A 20,177-nucleotide genomic window follows, 5' to 3' on the forward strand; every position below is an offset into this window, starting at 1 on the left:
CTTATTCAACAGTTTCTTCCCTCAGTGTCAGTATAGGGCGCGCGTTCACGTGTTGCGCCTCTGACATATAACCTTGGATGCGCCTGTGAAGTTTTTAAGAGAGGAAGTCAGAGAGGAAGTCGCACAGGCATCCGTGGGGTATATGTCACTGCACAGTGCTTGTGAACGCGTGCCCTATAATCACACTGAGGAGAAGAAACTGTGAATAAAAATGTTTGTTTTATGTGAAGGCGTATGATCTGTTTTGAGGATGTTTTTTACTGTTTTTGTGGACTTTGAGTCTGGATGAGGGAGCTCTAAAATAAAAATAAAAATAGTTAAAATAGTTCTGATGAACATGAGGATGAGTAATAAATAACATAACTTACTTTTTTAATGTTTTATTTAAATTTTTTTTTGTTTCTAGAAGAATTTCTGATTGGTCAATAACATATAAATATATAAAGTTTTAGATTTTTGTTTCAATGTAGGCAGTTTTTATAGTTTTATTTATTAATGGTGTTTTTTATTTTTTTTACTTTTTTATTGTTTTATTTATTAATTATGTTTTTTATTTATTTATTTTTTTTACTTTTTATAGTTTTATTTATTAATGATGTTTTTTATTTTATCAGGAGTCTCTCTCCTCTGGCTCAAATTACATTTCTTAGAGAGAGACACTCAAAATATATGGGCCTGAACTGGGAACGACACATAAAACAAAAATAACTTTATTCAATAGTTTCTTCCCTCAGTGTCAGTATAGGGCACGCGTTCACGTGTTGCGCCTCTGACATATAACCTTGGATGTGCCTGTGAAGTTTTTAAGAGAGGAAGTCAGAGAGGAAGTCGCGCAGGCATCCAGGGGGATATATGTCACAGCACAGTTCTTGTGAACGCGTGCCCTATAATCACACTGAGGAGAAGAAACTGTGAATAAAAATGTTTATTTTTAACTTTTTCATTGTTTTATCTATTAATGATGTTTTTTATTTTATTATGTTTTATTGTTTTATTTATTAATGATGTTTTTTATTTTATTATCTTTTACTTTTTATTGTTTTATTTATTAATGATATTTTTTTATTATTATTTTTGACTTTTTATTGTTTTATTAATGATATTTTTTATTTTATTATTTTTTACTTATTGTTTTATTTATTAATGATGTTTTTTATTTTATTAATTTTTACTTTTTATTGTTTTATTTTATTAATTGTTTTTCTAGTTTTTTTTTTTCTTTTTTCTTCAAATTGGCTGGTGAGTGATAATGTTCATTGGAAACCCTGTATATATATCAGTTGATCCCAGTAGTCTTTGGTCAGGAGTCTCTCTCCTCTGGCTCAAATGATATTTTTTAGAGAGAGACACCCAAAATGTATGGACCTGGACTGGGAACGACTGAGGTATTTATTTTTATATATATTTCAATTAGACATTTTATTTTAGCATGTGGAAGTGCAAGATATGGTATTACAGTGTGGGAAGGGCTATGTACACTATATGAAGGTTTAAACTTCATCTTTTTTTTTTTTTTTTTTACATGGAATTTAATTAGAGCCAGTGTAAATGTTACAATAAGAGCTATGACACTGCAGAACCAAATTATGTTCAGCTTTCTGTGAATCAAGTCATGTTTAGCTAAAGGACTATGTTGTTGAGGTTGGCTCACAATCCTCTGCTTCTTCTTTTATGGTTGGAGGTGCTGGAGTTTTTAGCCGAATCCAGCACTGAACTGGGAGAGATTCTGGAAACTGTCCTTTGTCAAATGCTAGATCTTTTTTATAATTCTCTGGAACATATTAAAATTAAATTGTTAAAAAAAAGAACATTTAAGAACACAAGACTGTCGTCTGACACTAGCTGGGTTTCCATCAGCCTGTGTTGATGCACCTTTTCAAGTATCACATGAGAAACAAGTTTAAATAAGAATCTCTTAATTCACAAAATGTTTTATGCTCACTTGAGGTCATTTTGGATTTGTGTGAAAAAGGGTTCATGATGGAAATGCATTTGTCAATGGAACTTTGATTTTTCAATTAAACTCCCCTTGTTTACTGTTGGTTACGAGGTTACCAATACTACAGTTCAGCTGCTCGACCAACTTAATGGAAATCATTTGCTCATAATTCACATTTATAATTACAAAATATATATTTAGTGAAATTTGAAAAGATGTGCTTCACATTATAATGGAAACTCAGCTCATGACAGATTCATTTGACTGATGACAAAATCCTTTAAAGTCTTTTCATTACCTTAAACCAGGCATGGGCACGGAGTGCATTCAGCTTTTGCCGAAGACTGGGGTTAGTTTGCAGACAACAGCTGAAGAAATCACAGCATTCTGTGTAGAAAAAAAGGAAGAGATACATTTAATTAATACCTTAAAGTTTAAATATGTTTTTTTCATTGACATTCAAATTGTCCTACATAACCATCTTTAGCTGAAGTGGAGATCTCACCTTCTGACCTTCCATATTGGTAATAATTTTTGTTTTTCATCCTGCGGAGGTCACGCTTTTCTGGAAATTTTTTATACATTAGCAAAAACTGAAGAAGCCCGAGTGACCACACTGTTGCTGGCTCTCCGTAGTAATAGCCAATCTTTTTTATCTCAGGAGGCATGAACTGCACTGTGCCTGAAAGAAAGAGATTTTCATTAGCACAACATCTAAATTTTCTTTCGAAAATGTAAACAATAGTATAGATTAAGGGTGCTCAAACCCGGTTCTGGAGGATTTGTGTGCTGCAGAGTTTAGCTTCAACCCCACTAAGACACACCTGAACAAGCTAATCAAGCTCTTGCTAATTATTCTAGACATTTTCTGTCAGGTGTGTTGAAGCAAGTTGGAGCTAAACTCTGTAGGCCACCAGCCCGCTAGGACTGAGCTTTGGCACTCCTGGTATAGATAAACAACATCAGATGTTTTAAGAGCCTCATCACAAGAGCTCCTTAGAGCTTTGAGGGATTTACATACCCAAATAGGTTATGTAATAGTCCTCAGTAAGGGGAACACCACAACCAAAGTCAATCAGTTTAACTTCAAAGGTCTGTGGGTTCATCAGCAAGTTGTCAGGCTTGATATCACGGTGAAACACTCCACGTTTGAGGCATGTGTCAGCTGCAATTGTTGTGTGGAACATGATTTTCCTTAACACGTCCTCTGGGATCCTGCCTTCATGGTCTCTTAAAAAATCACCCACACTCACACAGGGTGTGGGCCGCTCTAGGACCATAAAGTAGCGATCAGCCTCCACCTTCCAGTCCAGAAGCTGAACGAGTTCTTTAACCTCGGGGCCTTTAGTGGCAAGAAAGTGCAGAGCGATCTCCGCTGGAAGTAGCTGGTCAAAATCATCCTAGAAGAAAAACAGTTGTTAAGATCATTGGATGGAAAAGTTATTTCCTGTTAAAACTGTTGGTGACGTCTAACATAAAAACCAGTGGGCAGATTATAGAGAGCAAAACAAAGACAGACACATTTTCAAAGGAGATTAACTGACACTTAGCATGTTTCTAAAATATCTGCAAACATATTATGGTATTTTTGTGCTCTAAAAGAGTCAAAAACTTACATACAGCACCTTTAATATGACATGTTTAAAATAGAAACAGTTAATCAGAGCAAAGAGCACAGACTACTTACAACACGGAAGAGTCGCTTAGGCTTGAAATTTGCAATTTTTACTGCCACCCGAAGGCCATCTTGTAAACGGGTCGCTGCGAAAACGGTTCCATAGCCTCCTTTGCCCAGCTCAGCACCGATTTCATAGCGATGTGAGTTGATCTCTGTGAAAAGAGAAAGAAGAGAAGTTAATCAAATGTGAGAATTAGTGACAGTGCTACCTTTATCTAAAACTACCTGCTTCATCAGGGGTCAGAACAACAGAATTAACCCCATCATCTAAAACCTTTTTTAGTTTTGTCTTCCCTATATATATGATTTTGATTTTTATGATTTATATATATATATATATTTCCATCTCAGTTTATCAGCTATCCCTGAACAAAATCTGTATTGAAGACAGTTTATAGCATAAAAGTCATTTAAAACTATTAAAATGTGCATGTGTGTTGGGTGACTGAGGTGTCATGATAGTAAACTTACCAATGATGTTTGTGTCTTTATTCTTCTTTTTTGGTGGAACAGCGCCCTCTGTCTGACAGGTTGCACTTTTGCCAACATCTTTACAGCCAAGCTTAGCCGAGACCACATTTGGAGGGTCATCATGACTACAGCCGGGCTTAGCCGAGACCACATTTGGAGGGTCATCATGACTACAGCCGGGCTTAGCCGAGACCACATTTGGAGGGTCATCATGACTACAGCCAGGCTTAGCCGAGACCACATTTGGAGGGTCATCATGACTACAGCCGGGCTTAGCAGACTTGCTGGCTTGTTCTTCACCGGGAACACTGTCAGGCTCTACCAGTGATTGTTCTTCACCGGGAACAGTGACAGGCTCTACCAGTGATGGTTCTTCACTCTGACCATCAACAGGTTCCTCCAGTGACGGTTCCTCAGTCTGAACCTTGATCTGTTCCTTCAGATGCAAAGATGATTCTTCACACCAGTCACCGATTTTTCGACCTGAAGGAAGGAACAATATGAAACAAAATATTTCAGTTTTACTTGAATAATATTTATCCAGTGTTTATTATTGATATGAACAATGCTGTCAGTTATTAAGTGACTTTTAAGGTATTTTTTTTCTACTTTTAGTTGTTGATAACCCTAAGCTTGGAAAAAACAACTAAAAACTATGAGAAAAGTTTTCATGTTTTCCACTACAAAAACCATTAAAACATTAAATATCAGCATTTGTTATCCATTAAAACCACTGCATTGTGTTTTAGGACATATTCCTGAAGGATTTAGGGGTTTAGGACTAAAAATTACAAGCAGAGACAAGGGATCTAACAGGGGTGTCGAGCTCAAATCACAGTGAGGGTTTTAATATTTTATTTGTTAATTTTGTATGGCAGTAAACAATATTTCTGTTCATTTTCATAACAAATTATAATGTTTTAGGCAGATCTTAGAGCTCCTTCATCCTCCATTGATAGCGTGGGTCCAGACTCAATCAAAGGCCAGAAACATCCAAACAACAGAGTGCCATGCACAGGCATCCAGGGCTTTTATCAGTGCAAAGTGCTTGTGAATGTGAACGCATGTAATATACCAACACTGAAGAGAATAAACTGTTAGATAAATTTGTTTACACAAAAGTATTCTTGTAGCTTGATAATATACTGACTGAACCACTGTAGGCATTTGGTCTGTTTGAGGAAGTTTTGTGGTATTTTTATGTACTTTGAGCAAGTCAGGAACCTTGCTGTATATGCAGGATGAGAGAGCTTTCAGAAACATCTTCATTTGTGTTCAGAAGATGGAAGACGGTCTCAGGGGTTTGGAGTGACATAAGGGTGAGTAATTAATTACAGAATTTGCATTTTTGGGTGAACAAACCCTTCCATCTTGAAGCAGAGAAAATGATTTTGTATTTACGGATTACGAATGCATAATGGAAAAACTATGCAAAGCAGAAATACTTTACTCAGTTTGTCTAAAACATGACATCAAGAAGCATTTTCTTGACAAGTAAAAATACTGTCTTGTTTTCAGAAATGTACAAATGAACTGAGGTTTTCTTAAAACAAGCTAAATAATCTGCCAGAGGGGAAGTCAAATGTATTTCAAAGCATTATTTTGCTTTATGGATGGCAGATAATTTTAGTATTTTAAGGGTAAAAATAACTTAATTTTTAACTTATTATTTCTAAAAACCAGACAATATTTTTGCCTGTCTAGAAAAAAGACTCTTTATTTAAGAATTTTGAGATATCTGGATTAGAAACCAGACAAAGCTATTATTTTATATTATTGTTGGCACCATATTAGCCACGTTTGTGTGACGAATGTTTGACACCACATGTGATTAAAACAGAGCAGTTTTTATAAGGCCAGTATTATTATTCACTTAAAAAATAATTTTTACATTAAGGTAAATCAGTGTAGAGCCCTACACAGACTCCAGCATCCAAAATGAGCTACATGTTCTTATAACACAAAACATTATTTACCATCACTGGTGGCCACGTTGGATCCCGTGACCAATCCTTCTTGACGGTCGAAGTTTTTATCTTGACCTGAGACGGTGGAATTGATGTTTCTTTTTCTCAGGAAGAGAGAAATAACTCCGAGTACGGTAAATAACATTTTTGGTTTAATTTCCGTACACTTAAATATGAGAAATCAATTGACGATACAAGAAAAGCAAATTATTCAAAGCGAACTTTGTACAACTCAACTAGACAATTTTCAAGTAAGAGTAATGGCGAATGTGGAATGTAAGAGGTGTCTAGTAAGAATTCGAATGTGTTCCAGCGTTTCCCAGCCAACTGATACGTGATTGGTCAGTTTTGCGCTGTGTATTTTTAATCTTCTCTAGTTAGCGGTTGTGTGTTTCCTTCACGGGTGTTTTTGGAGCAAAATAAACAGATTTTTCAGGAAATCTTTGTTTGACTCGTAAATATTTCCTGTTTGATGAATCATTACTGGTCTTTTAGTGAACTCGAGATTCGTTTTTAATCAGAGTCGTGTAAATACATGTACAGGTAAGATTTGTCTTAGCATTTATTTTGTAACGTTACTTCAAATGTAAGTTTTTTGCGATAAGCGCTTGTATACAAATTAAACACGAGATATGATCGTGTATTTCTATTAAAATCAGCAGATCTGCATCGTCAAACTCCATCTAATGTTATCCTGCAAATACAGAAGTAACGTTAATGTGATGCTGAGATTAATAAAATGGCGGCGTTTCTCACTGATTCCTGTTTGGCTTTATAAATTACTGGTTCATTAGAATTTGTTCTGTTATTTGACAACAAAGAGATTAAATATATAATAATGATGTTATTAATAATGTTTAATGTTCAATATTGAGTATAGACACTTATGTTTCACATCTATTTGTTAAAAGAATGACAAATGTTGGATTTATTAACTGTATTATGAAAATAACTATTAATGAAGTGTTTGAATTATGTAAACATTATATATGTGGTTTTGGTCTGTCCTGGATTCAGTCAGTGTCCTGGACTATCACTTTCTCATGTTGGATTTTGAGAAATCTGGTGTCTATCTCTGCACATGTCTGAGTGTCTGTAAATCATAATAATATTAAACATTGCTGTTCTTGGTTTAATAGGATGCAGAGGAAATATACACAGAGAATGTGATGCGACTGAGGGCAGAACACAACTCCAAGCACCACAAGTATGTAGAAAGCAGATTATTGCATGTTTGTTGAGAATTGTTTCTGAATATTCATTACAGGGATCATGATGTGGATTATGATCTTAGATGTTCATATAAAAAAAGGGGTTTACAAACATATAGTGTCCAGCATAAATGAGTATAGTGTGTCCCCTTCTGTATTGCAAAAAAATACTAACACTTTAATTAAAAAGTCAACATTTAAAACAGTTAAAGAGTATGCTCATAACATTTTTAGGATGATAAAATCATATATTTAATTTCAGTGAGATATATACATACAGGAAGTTCTTTCATTTGTCCTACCTTCAGTTTCTAAACCATATTTTGGCGTATTTCTGTCTTTAATCCACAGCAAAGTGTGAATGCGAGAGAAAGTGTGAATGCGGGAGAATACATATATTCAAATGCACATGCATGGCTGAGATCGCATCACGTCTGCATCCAGACATTGTTGGGCCTGAGTAAGAGAGAAGCTAACAGTAAGACTGAAAACACCCAAAGACAAGAATAATTATGCAAATAAACCAATTCACTTTAAAGATTCATTTACACAGAAAGCAGTCATTGTAAAAAGAAAAATATATTTGGCATTTCACCTGTTTTAATTGTATTTTTGATCTAATAAGCGCTGCCTTATGGTGAGCAGAAAATATTTTTCCCTCAGAAACAATAAACAAAATATGAATGTTTCCAAGTTTTTGACCATTAGTGTTACATGTTAAGCATTATCTTATTTAAATCATTCATTCATATGTGCAAGGAAAGGAATGCATGGAGTTACTCTCTCAGGGCTTTATAGCAACAGGTGACACATAAAAAATGTATCTAGAAAAATTAATGGTTTAATCTCTGACTTCTGGAGTTTAAAACGCAGACAAGAGAATATACGCTCACCGGCCACTTTATTAGGTACACCTCACCACTACCGGTTAAGGCCCTCTTTTCCCTTCAGAACTGTTGTAATCCTTCATGGCATAGATTCAACAAGGTACTGGATATATTCCTCAGAGATTTTGGTCCATAATGACATGACAGCATCACGCAGTTGCTGCAGATTTGTCGTCTGCACATCCATGATGTTAATCTCCTGTTCCACCACTTCCCAAAGGTGTTTTATTGGATTACGGTCAGGTGACTGTGGAGGCCCTTTGAGTACAGTGAAGTTATTGTCATGTTCAAGAAACCAGTCTAAGCTGATTCACGCTGTATGACATGGCACATTATCCTGCTGGAAGTATTGTGCGCAATAATTGTGCGCAATAATTCTCAGGGAAGCTGTGGCCTTGATACAATGCTCAATTGGTACTAATGGGCCCAAAGTGTGCCAAGAAAATATCCCCCACACCATTACACCACCAGTAGCCTGAACTGTTGATACAGGGCTGGATAGATCCATGCTTTCCTGTTGTTGACCTCAAGTTCTGACCCTACCATCCGAATGTCGCAGCAGAAATCAAGACTCATGCAAATTGTAGCCTCAGTTTCTTGTTCTTAGCTGACAGGAGTGGCACCTTGTGTGGTCTTCTGCTGCTGTAGCCCATCCGCCACAAGGTTGGACATGTTGTGTGTTCAGAGATGCTCTTCTGCAGACCTCTGTTGTAACGAGTGGTTATTTGAGTTACTGTTGCCTTTTTATCAGCTCGAATTAGTCTGGCCATTCCCCTCTGACCTCTGGCATCAACAAGGCATTTACGCCCACAGAACTGCCGCTCACTGGATATTTTCTCTTTTTCAGATCATTCTCTGTGTAACCCTAGAGATGGTCATGCGTGAAAATCTCTGTAGATTAGCAGTTTCTGAAATACTCAGACCTGTCCGGTTGGCACCAACAACCATGCCACTTTCAAAGTCACTTAAATCACCTTTCTTCCCCATTCTGATGCCCAGTTTGAACTTCAGCAGATCGTCTTGACCATGTCTACATGCCTAAATGCATTGAGTTGCTGCCGTGATTAGAAATTTGCGTTAATGAGTAGTTGGACAGGTGTACCTAATGAAGTGGCCGGTGACTGCATATTATCTGATAAAAATTCAAACATGTTTAATAAATGTTACACAATTCCTCATAAATCTTTATTCGATAGTTTTGATAGTTGCCATAATAGTATCTGTGTACATGCTTAATTTTTATCTCTATCATTCAGAAATTTAACAACCTAATTATTGTGTAATACAGTTCGGATGCACTAGAATATTTTTATGCACAATTTTTGAAAATTATAAATGTTTCTAATTGAATAATGAGCATGTGTATTGCAGAGATTTTATTAACACTTTTATTAAACCGTTAACACAAGAGTGAGCTCACAATATTTACATGATAATAAAACACGACACTCAAATTCAACAAGGTATTGTAAATACAATTACACCCCCTTGTAATCTAATCTCAATCTGTTATTTTGCATGCATGGCATCCATGAATTTTCCTGTTAATTAAAATTTTATTTAATGTTTTCTCTTTACACATTCAGTGAGGTGCACTCATTCATCATCTTATTTTATTAAAATAGTTAATAGTTCCAGTTTTGCCAATAAACAGATTTGCAGAAGTATCTATATTTATATAATCAATATAAAACAGTCATTCACAGTTAATCAGCAGTCTGAGATGTTTTAACCGTCTGTTTATTTCTGATGCTGGGATTCTTCTGATGTTTGACACAAATGAGCTGTTTAAAGTTTCTCTCTTTGTTCTGTTTTTTAGCAGACTCAAGCGTATGGAGAACATTAGAAACTGGACACATATACCACATCCACAGCAGACATCTTCAGTGATTTTCATCGCTTGTATTTATTTTCAGAGGAAATGCAGGTAAAAAAAACAACTATTATTGATCTTAGAGTGTGTTCTTGATAAACATTAAAGCATTTCACTTTATTAACACTCCTGATAACACTGACTGTGGCTAATAAAATGAGTAACACATCAAATCAAAAACCAGATTTCTTTGTATTTCCATTGCTTTGACTGAACTTTAAATAGATTTACATTTAGCAGAGGATTTTATCTAAAGCATGAAGATAATAGAAGCACTTAAGATCAACAGAAAACAGCAAGATGTAGATGCAGTGACAAGTCTTAGTTATTTTAGCTGTGTGTATTTTTATTATCTTGAAATAAACAAGGTAGCAGGACAAACAGAATAAACAGTTAAAGAATACATTAGGGAGTGCTATTGTTGGAGTGTCAAAGATATTTGATATGTTTTCAAGGCCTGTGACTAAGATTTCAAGTGAATTTAAACTATTTGGGCTCAAGAAAGTATTAAGTTAGCCACTTTAAGAAAGAATGATTGTGTTTATTTGTACAAAAAGACTCCATGAGCTGTTTTTTACAGTTGATTATTGAATTCCTTTACCTCATTACTTGACAAAAAACATAAAGTGCTGTTTATTTCAGTGTAATCATTGTTTTCATCCGTGCTTTAATATATTTTTCAGGTAATTTTGTATATTTTATGCACTCAACTGTAAAATGTAAGTAAAATGATGAATTCTTTCCAAACAGTGTTACTACAGTTATCTTGTGAAATTATATTCATGTCAAAATATAGAAATAGCAGAAAAACTCAATATTGACATGTCTGTTTTTTCCAGTATCGTGCAGCCCTACCAGAGACTCAGCTGGAGTTAAGCAGGTCATTCCAGCAGGACGGCACATTAAAGGTAAAAGTTCTCGCAATTGATTTTGTACACTTTTAAGCCACAAGCCTGAAATAGTGTGTTTAGGTAAAGGGGTGCAAATAGTGGATAGCTAATGCTTTACAATCATTGAGTCTCATTCACTAAACATACACAAAATTTCATGCATAAAATAGACATTTAAAATAGAGGAATAAATCGTGATTAATCAGGAACTTTTATAATAATATTTATTCTAAATGAACAACAACTTTTACCACATATACGCAATAATCATGTATGACTGGGGCCTTATAAGCATGTTTAAAGAACACTACTTACATTAATTATATACCATATGTTATTTACAGGGAAAAGTAATATAGATCCGCTGACTGTTGATTAGTATTACTTCATATAAATAGTGATTTTGTGTCTCATCTTGAATGAAAATTTACTCACTATTTATTTACCTTCTCGCGGTTCTAAACTTTTATAAGTTTCTTTATTCTGTTGAACATAAAGAGGATATTGTAAACATTCAAAGATCCATAATAGGAAAAACAAATGATATGAAGTCAGTGGTTAAGTTTGAAACGAGTAAAGGGTGAGTAAATGATGACAGGATTTTAATTTACTATTAAACTCTTCCTGTAAAATGGCTCATTTGCTGGCTCATATTTCAGCATCCAAGCTAAAATCAATACAGAGTTTCTTATGTCTATCGTCTTGGTTTCACATTATCAAGTACATTTTGCATGGCCTGATGTGCTGTAATGTCTTTCAGAGGTTGTGCTAGTGACAGACACACAAAGATCATTTTGTATTAAATCACTCATTATTGCGACCCATTGTGATTTTTATATGCACATTAACAATATTTATTTTGCACATCACTTTTGAAAAGGCAAATATATGTCAGGGTAAATTTGATTTCTCATGTCATGATTTCTTCTTTTCAACTAAACTTCTCTGACCACATTTCTAGAACTGTTCGATCTTGCAGATTCGCACTCTATAACATCAGAAAGGTCCGACCCTTCTTATCTCACCATGCAGCTCAACTCTTTGTTCAAGCTCTTGTTCTCTCTAGACTGGATTACTGCAACTCTCTACTAGCCGGGCTTCCAGCTAAATCTATCAAACCTCTTCAGCTGCTCCAGAAGCATCAGCACGAGTGGTCTTTAATGAACCTAAAAGAACACATGTCACTCCGCTGCTCCCCCGTTTGCACTGGCTGTCAGTTGCTGCTCGCATCAAGTTCAGAGCTCTGATGTTTGCCTACAAAGTGACTTCTGGCTTTGCTCCTTCTCATCTGCTCTCACTTCTGCAGATCTATGTGCCCTCCAGAAACTTGCGTTCTGTGAATGAACGTCGCCTCGTGGTTCCATCCCAAAGAGGGAAGAAATCACTTTCCCGAACTCTTGCATTCAATCTGCCCAGTTGGTGGAATGAACTCCCTAACTGCATCAGAACGGCAGAGTCACTCGCTATTTTCAAGAAACGACTAAAAACTAAACTATTTTGTCTCCACTTCACTTCCTAATCTGCAATTGCCTCTCTGGCTATACCCCTAACTGTACTAAAAAAAAAACTGAAACTTGTCTACAGCACTTATTCATTGTTGCTCTTATAGTTGTGTAAATTGCTTCCTTGTCCTCATTTGTAAGTCACTTTGGATAAAAGTGTCTGCTAAATGACTAAATGTATATGTAAATCTCTTTAAGTGATGCCAAGCAGTAGCTATGTTTCCATTTAAAGATGTGAATTAGATTTATGTGCTAAACTGGAATATTACCTAAAACCCATTTGCAAGTAAAGCACAGTTTCTATCCAATAAGTCAAACAGAACCAAGGAGTCACTTCCTGAAAAACTGATATTTATTTGATAAATGTGTTTCCGTCATAGTTTATGCACGTGTATGTCTTATCAGATAAAGTGTAGAGGAAATATACAGTGTTAACCCAAAAAATAACCCAGTCTGTCAGATGAAGAAGAGCTGGGGTCAGAGATTTAATTAAAAAAGAAAGTTTACTGAAAATAGTTTGCAAATTCAGCAGCAGAAGCCAGCTTTAACACTGACAAAAGCTGCGTCCCAAATCGCATACTTATGCACTATTCTACGCCATTTTGTAGTATAAATAGTGTAAGTAGTGCGTTCACACTGAAAACTCTTAAAATAATAAGTGCACTTTAATTACCCGGATGATGCACTCATTCAGCCGCTAAAATGAAGTGTGTAATGATGGACACTTCACGCACTCAACGACCGCAGGTTTGCTTACGTAGCGGAAGGGGCGGAGCTATCGGACGCACATGTTGGATAACTTTATTTATTTTGGATGGAGAAAGCAAAATTCTCCTACGAGAGTGATTATATCGCCTCCCGATGGTGAATGCGGCAATACTCACGATAGGTATTATTTGATAATTCGGTCGTTTATTTCACTGATTTGGCAACCGTCAAACGTCATCAGGGAAACGGTTTGAATTTCCGTTTAGTGAAAAAACATTAGTGTGCCATTTGGGACAACACTACATACATGTACTATCCTGTTGAGTGTGTAAGTGCATAAGTACATAGTGCATGAGTGCATAGTGTATAGTGTGCCATTTGGGATGCAGCTAAAGATTTTGTAGGCCGCTCTGCTTACAATCTCAAAACGACAACAATTGTACTCTCACATTTAACCTGATTGGTTAAAACACAGATAGACTTAAACAAAAATTCTGTGTGTGTTTGTGTGTAATTCTTAATATCTTCCAATGATTAGGTCACAAGTCAGAAAGCCACTAGGATATTCAGAGCTGACCTCAGACCTGTAATACTGATCCACAAACGAATAGAACACACACACTCACACTTGACACAACTTTAAAAGATTTCATGCATTTAATGGCAAATAACTTAGCAAACTCGGTTGTTTCCAATCCTTCAAGAGTCCAGGTCCACTCAAGAGATCTCCATGACATCTGACCTAGCTTAATAGATCCTGAAGAAACAAATTGTTTGGCATACAGGAAAAGTAATCACACACATACTATTCCAGTAGTACTCTGAAAAGGGATGACACTAAGGTCATCATATAATCTATATCCTTAAACATAAACTTTACTCATAATCATTAAGACATGAGAAATGATATATGTTACTGCATCCTGAAGTGGACATCCATCAGAAAACCCATGCCTTCAATTGTATACTACTCAGTTGTACACACAAATTTTTTTTAATGCTCATTTTTCAAATGTATGCACACCTTATATGATATTCCAAAATGCAGATAAATAGGTGGATTATATTATCACAGAATTTAATCGTCATTCTGCGCTCACAGACACCATTCAGAAGGATTTTCAGAAAAGTGTTTCACGCTTATCTTTAGTCATTGTGTTAGTGGTGTGAATGGTCATTTAGTCAGACTATACAAAATATCTTGATTAATAACATGAAGGGATAACTTTTTGTTAAAAAAATGTGACTTTATTGCAAATTTAGTGCAAAATCATAACTTTCCTCAGTTGTGAGGATTGTCACCCAAGGCTGATTTTTGTCTGTTTTCTGCTCAGCACCACCTTCAGGATGGGCAGTTTCCAGTGGGACCACCTGGAGGAACGGACCTCGCCACCTATATATACAGGGTTTGTTATTCTCATCCACTATGAAATCATCTTTATCAACAAACATAATAAATCAATAGCCAATAAATGATGTCCTCCAACCATAAACCACATTAGCAAAACATTAAACTAAAGAGGGTGGTACATGAGAACTGTATTAAAGCAAATATTAAAGGGTTAGTTCTAGAGATGCGCGGATGGGCTATTATTTCATCCGCAACCGCATCCCAAAACTCATCATCCGTCCTCAATCCATCTGCACTAACATTTTTGACCAAATTTTAAAACCGCACCCGCCCGCCATCTGCTGACTGAGCTCTTTATTTGAATGGCTTATTCCTTTTTATTATTAAATGAATGTTTCTTTATTGATTATTAGAAAATAGAGAATGACTTTAATGACATGCAGTTAATTCAAACGTGCAAGTCAAATCCAGCATTAATTGACGCTTTGAAGTGACGCTAAACAATACGAGGACGTGTGGTTTCACTTGATTCAATTCCTCGGTCCTTGAGTCTTTTCCTTGCGTCCTTCCCTCGCATCCTATAGGGGTGGAAAGACGAGGAAAGAAAGCAAGGAAAGGAAACGAAGATACACAAATAAGAAATGAGAAGCACCCTATAAAGCTCTCAGAATATCAGCAGTGAACTCCGTCTCCAATTGGCGCACACTGACAAAAATAAATAAATAGCCTAAATTAAACACACTGTACTGTACAATTTTTTTATTATTATTGTAGCCTAATAGAAAACGCATTTTGACACATCATTTCAACATTCAGACGAGAGCGCCTGGCCCTGCTGCGCTGAAGGAGCTCGCAGCACTTGTTGCTGGAATGCATAGAATTCTTTTGGCAAGGAGCTGTAGTCGTGGGAATGACTGGCCTTGTTTCTCCTAAAAGGAAAGTAGATTTTCCTCTGCTGATCCGTCTACACGGAAGTTTGTTAGGGAATACTTCTGTACTTCATCCAGAATTAGTGTATCCGATTCCTCCTCTCATTCTGTGAAGTCAGTTCTAGGCTTTTTCGTTGGTGCGCCAGCTATGTTCACAAAAACAGTACAACCGCCCACCACCGAATTTAATTAAAATTTTATTTTTCGTCACGTCATCCACCCGATCAGCGGTTTATCCGCGGATTCCGCGGCTGTAACCGCCATCCACGCATCTCTAGTTAGTTCACCTAAAATGAAGAGTGTGTCATTATTACTTACTGTTGTTCAAAACCCCTTAAGAGCTTAATTTGTCTTCAGAACACAAATCAAGATATTTTTAGTGAAATCTTAGAGCTCTCTCATCTTCCGACTAGGTTCATAACTGCGTCAACTGTCCAGAAAAATACCAAACATCATCCTTAAAACAGACCATGTGTGTCTTCAGTGGTTCAATCAGAATTTTATGAAGCTTAAGAGAATACTATTCTGTAATTATTCTATAAAAGAATACTTTTAGGCTATTGTTATTCAACAGTTTCTTCCCCTTAGTTTCAGTAAAGGACGCACATTCATGTGTTGTGCTTTTAGCGTAATACCTGTACCTCTGATGCGACTGTGCTTTTTTTTTAACAGAGGAAGTCGTGTGCTGGCATCCGAGAGGTGTATGTCACTGCATAGTGCTTGTGAACATGCATCTTATATTGACACTGGGGAGAACAAACTGTTGAATAAACCAAAATGTTGTACATTTTTGCTCTAAAGGTGTAGGGCAGGGGTCACCAACTTTGGTCCTGGAGGGCCGGTGTCCCTGCAGGGTTTAGCTCCAACTTGCCTCAACACACCTGCCTGGGTGTTTTTTAAGTATGCCTAGTAAGACATTGATTAGCTTGTTCGGGTGTGTTTGATTAGGGTTGGAGCAAAAATCTGCAGGACACCGGCCCAACAGGAACAAGTTTGGTAACCACTGGTGTAAGGAATTGAACATTAATATGAACAATTTACTAAGAATATATATATTTTGGTTAAATATATTTCAATAGAAGCTGTTATTTTGATAGTTTATTGATTAATAATTTGTGGCTAATAGAAATTCAGATTGGTTAATAACTTGGCTAGTTAAATATTTATAATTTAAAATAAGCTGATTTAATTTTTTTATTTATTAAAAAAAATGTGGCAAGAAGAAGTTCTGTTTTGTCAATTACTTGTCCAGTTTTGTTGCCGAATTGGAAACCCTATATATATTGTAACCACTGGGGAGTCGGGGTGACAACGAAGTGAAGAACCACGTGCAGTTTATTTAGAATAGTCAGGGACGCAAAGGTCAAACAAGAACACACAGTACAATAAGGATTACATAGTGGGGATCACAGGCAATATAGTCGGTACAGGCACCAATAACAAAGACGAGTAAACAAGGCTAGGGTCAAGAAACACAGAAAGACTAAACTAGGAAAAGCTTTGTTGTGTTACAATAACAAGACTCAGTAAAGTGTGTGGGACTGTAAACGGTTTATATAGTCTGTGTAAGCTGTATATATACAAAGAGAATAAAGTGCTGCTGAAACAGATCACATTGTCTAGAAATATATTTATACATCAGTTCTGTCTGGTCTCAAATCTGATTAGCTGTTCGCCGTGAGGTATTTTTAGTAATATCAGCACCCGTACAGCCTCTTTACCCTTTGTGTATTACTCCACCTGCATACAACCAGCAACAAGCAGAGAGACACTACAATTTGAAAAATAATACTGCTATTAGACAACAAAATTTACTTTTGAGGATTTTTAAGTAGAGAATGTAGTTGCTTAGATTGCAACTATCCAGTTTATTTGTAAGAATAGTGCCTATTTTAAAATATTTACAATTTCGAGTTCGTCGGCGGCCATTAGCCTGCCATTGAGTAGACCAAAGACGGTTGACGTTTTCTATCCACAAGATGGCGTTAGAACCGCATAATAAGCTCTTGTTTAGAAGATTATAATAGTCTGATTTCTAACAACAGCTTATCAAATTATTATTCAATAAGGGTGTCACGATTTTGATTATTTATCGAAATTGATCGAAATTTATGCTCAACTTCGATTATCGAATCAAAAAAAAGAATCGTCGATGCTGCCACGCCCCCATGTCACGTCAGCTTGGCTTGCCAAGCGGGAAAAAACAGGCTTGTTGAAGGGCTTGTTAAACTGCAGACGCAGGAGACCCGTCGACAGAACTTAAACGCTCTCCTCTTTCAATGAAGTCGCCGGTGTGGAAGTATTTTGGATTTCCAGTGAGTTATGTTGACAACGTTCGTGTTGTCGACAAAAAAAAAACAAAAAACACAGTTTGCAAGCTCTGCTATGTACGTATTACGGTTGGGTTGATAGACAATGGGCGCATCGCGATCCTCCTCCCCGCACCCGTTGCACATCAGCTCGCGAAAAATACACACTCAGGCCCTGTTTACACTAATATGTCTTTGTTTTTAAATGGCATTTTAGAACGACAACGATCCACATCCACACTGGCATATAGCATTTCTAAGAAGCCCTCCTTCCTCACTACTGCTGAAAACGCACATCACGTGACCACACACACTCATTCACACAGACACAGACGCACACACAGACAGCGGGTCCAGGCAGTCAGCGGATCAGTAGACTGCTTCAATCTTTACTTTTACACTTGTACTTAGTCATTTTAGCGAACACCTCAGATACTGTTGGCTGGTTCCAGTTGGTTGTGCACCTTTTTTACCGACGCCATTATAACGACACAGATCACTGCCTATTCACGAGTCCCGCAGAAAAAAGTGATTGACAGGTGGTAATTATGCGTGTAACTTACCTTTATTCATTTACTGTATGATTTGTTTATGGGTAAAACAAAGACCATGCAAGTCAGGTAATTTAAACGGTAGGCTACTAATAATTAATTCGTTATTAATTAATTTAATTAATTAATTAATAATCGAAAATCGAATCGAATCGTGACTTTAGAATCGAAAATGTAATCGAATCGAGTATTTGGAGGATCGTGACACCCTTATTATTCAACTGGTAAGCATACCTGCCAACACTCCCATTTTATCCTAGGAGTATCCTGTATTTCAGATCTGCCGCAACCATTCGGTATTTTATTACTTCCAGAAAACTCCCGTAATTTCCATAGACTGTAAAATATATGGACGTAGTATCCGTGACGTCACCCATAGGTTTGTGAAGAGCGCAAAAGAAGCCACAAGTAGGCGCAGCCAACCATCGCCATTTTGTTCACACGTATCAAACAAGGGCAAAGAGGCGGAGAGTGAGAGAAGCTACAGACACCTGCTGGCATTTAGCTTGGGCCTGGCAGACATGCTTTACTTTGGGAGAAACGCTTAATACTTTATTACATGCGACTTGTTTGTGTTCTGACCACATGTGCTTAGTACAAGTAGTACAAGTGTTTAGACTTTTAAAAACACTGCTGTAATACACAGAGTCACTAAACATTGTTCTTATGACGTTTTTCAACAGAAGGAAAACGCGAAATACATCCAAACACTTCAAATATAGTCTGTGTTAGTAAATGCAAGGCTATTGATGGAAATCCAGGCATAAAACTAGAGCCTACAGCTAATGAATCTAGCAGATTCTGGAGTGCATTACAGCTCTAAAGAACATTATAAATGATAGATGATCTTAAATAAAACAAATACATTTATAGAGATGGTGTATAAGTATATGATTTCACTCACTAGGGAAACGGAGGCCACGTGAGTGGTTTGTGAGCACAATTAAGTGCACACAGCATGCTATATCATTTGATAATTGCAGGAAATAATCATAAAAGGCAATTGACTGTGTAAAGAAACATTAACCAACACAAAAATGCTATATATATGCCGAGTTCATCAGCTAATTAGCCGTAATCAGCTGAGGTGACGAGACAGCGAGCAGCGAGACTGAGCTGTCCCTCAAGTGGCCACACCCTTAATTATGCAGACTTAATATAACTTAATAAAAACGAAACGGATGAGTTATAAAAAAAATTCACCCCCCTCACAGTTGTCATGAAGGTTAATCATGGCTATATGCACCAAAATCATCTTTTGTACCAGGCTGTAAGCATGTTTTTAACAGCTGTAAAAATGGCTAATTTCCCATTGCAGTCAGAAATGACCTGGACTTCCTGGAGCCAGCCTCTCAAGGCGAGTCGATGAATTGCAGTTTTAGTTACTTTCTTATTGGCTTCCCAAGGGAGAGCGGGAGGTTGACGCTTGGTAATTTTACCCACCCCCCTCTTTGGTACAGTCTGTAAACACCCCCGGGTTGCCAACTTTGGTATCACTTTAGACATTACGTTATAGAGAGTCATTCAAACACTAGCTCTAAAGTGACGTTGGTGAATTAGGCTCCTCCTATTCTGACGTCAGCTGCAGATTTGAATGAATGGCGGAAGAAAGTAGTTTCTAATAAAAACAGGTTTTTAGACTCTCAGTGTTTGATTTTCTTATTTATATACATGATTGTGCAGTCATTAGCCCCTTTCACACATACAGACCTTTCCGGAAAATTACCGGCAATTTTCCGAGAAAGGTTGTATGTGGGAACAGGCCCTTTTTGAAAATACCGGTAAATTCGTTCTGGCTATTTTCCGGAAAGAGAAGTTGTAACATTACCGGTAATTTGCCGGAATGCTGTGCTGTGTGAATGCAGAAGGAAGATTGCCGTAATAAGCGCGTCCACGTCTAGAACGGGCTGA

General features: G+C 36.7%; 2 protein-coding genes across 3 annotated transcripts in view; one reads left to right on the plus strand and one right to left on the minus strand.

Annotated features, from left to right (window-relative positions):
- The window catches only part of si:dkey-206f10.1, a 168,827-nt gene that overhangs the window by 13,632 nt on the left and 135,018 nt on the right, over positions 1 to 20,177 (plus strand). The gene's annotated exons all lie outside the window — the stretch shown is intronic.
- On the minus strand, positions 1,224 to 6,445 carry pimr132 (Pim proto-oncogene, serine/threonine kinase, related 132). Of its 2 annotated transcripts, NM_001114685.1 has the most exon segments (8): positions 1,504 to 1,771; positions 2,238 to 2,326; positions 2,445 to 2,621; positions 2,961 to 3,339; positions 3,627 to 3,769; positions 4,089 to 4,311; positions 4,357 to 4,571; positions 6,065 to 6,303. In NM_001114685.1, coding segments are annotated over 8 exon segments (1,383 nt in total). In that variant the 5' UTR covers positions 6,201 to 6,303; the 3' UTR covers positions 1,504 to 1,750.

The sequence above is a fragment of the Danio rerio genome, chromosome 20 (assembly GCF_049306965.1).
Source record: "Danio rerio strain Tuebingen ecotype United States chromosome 20, GRCz12tu, whole genome shotgun sequence".
Lineage (NCBI taxonomy): Eukaryota > Metazoa > Chordata > Actinopteri > Cypriniformes > Danionidae > Danio > Danio rerio.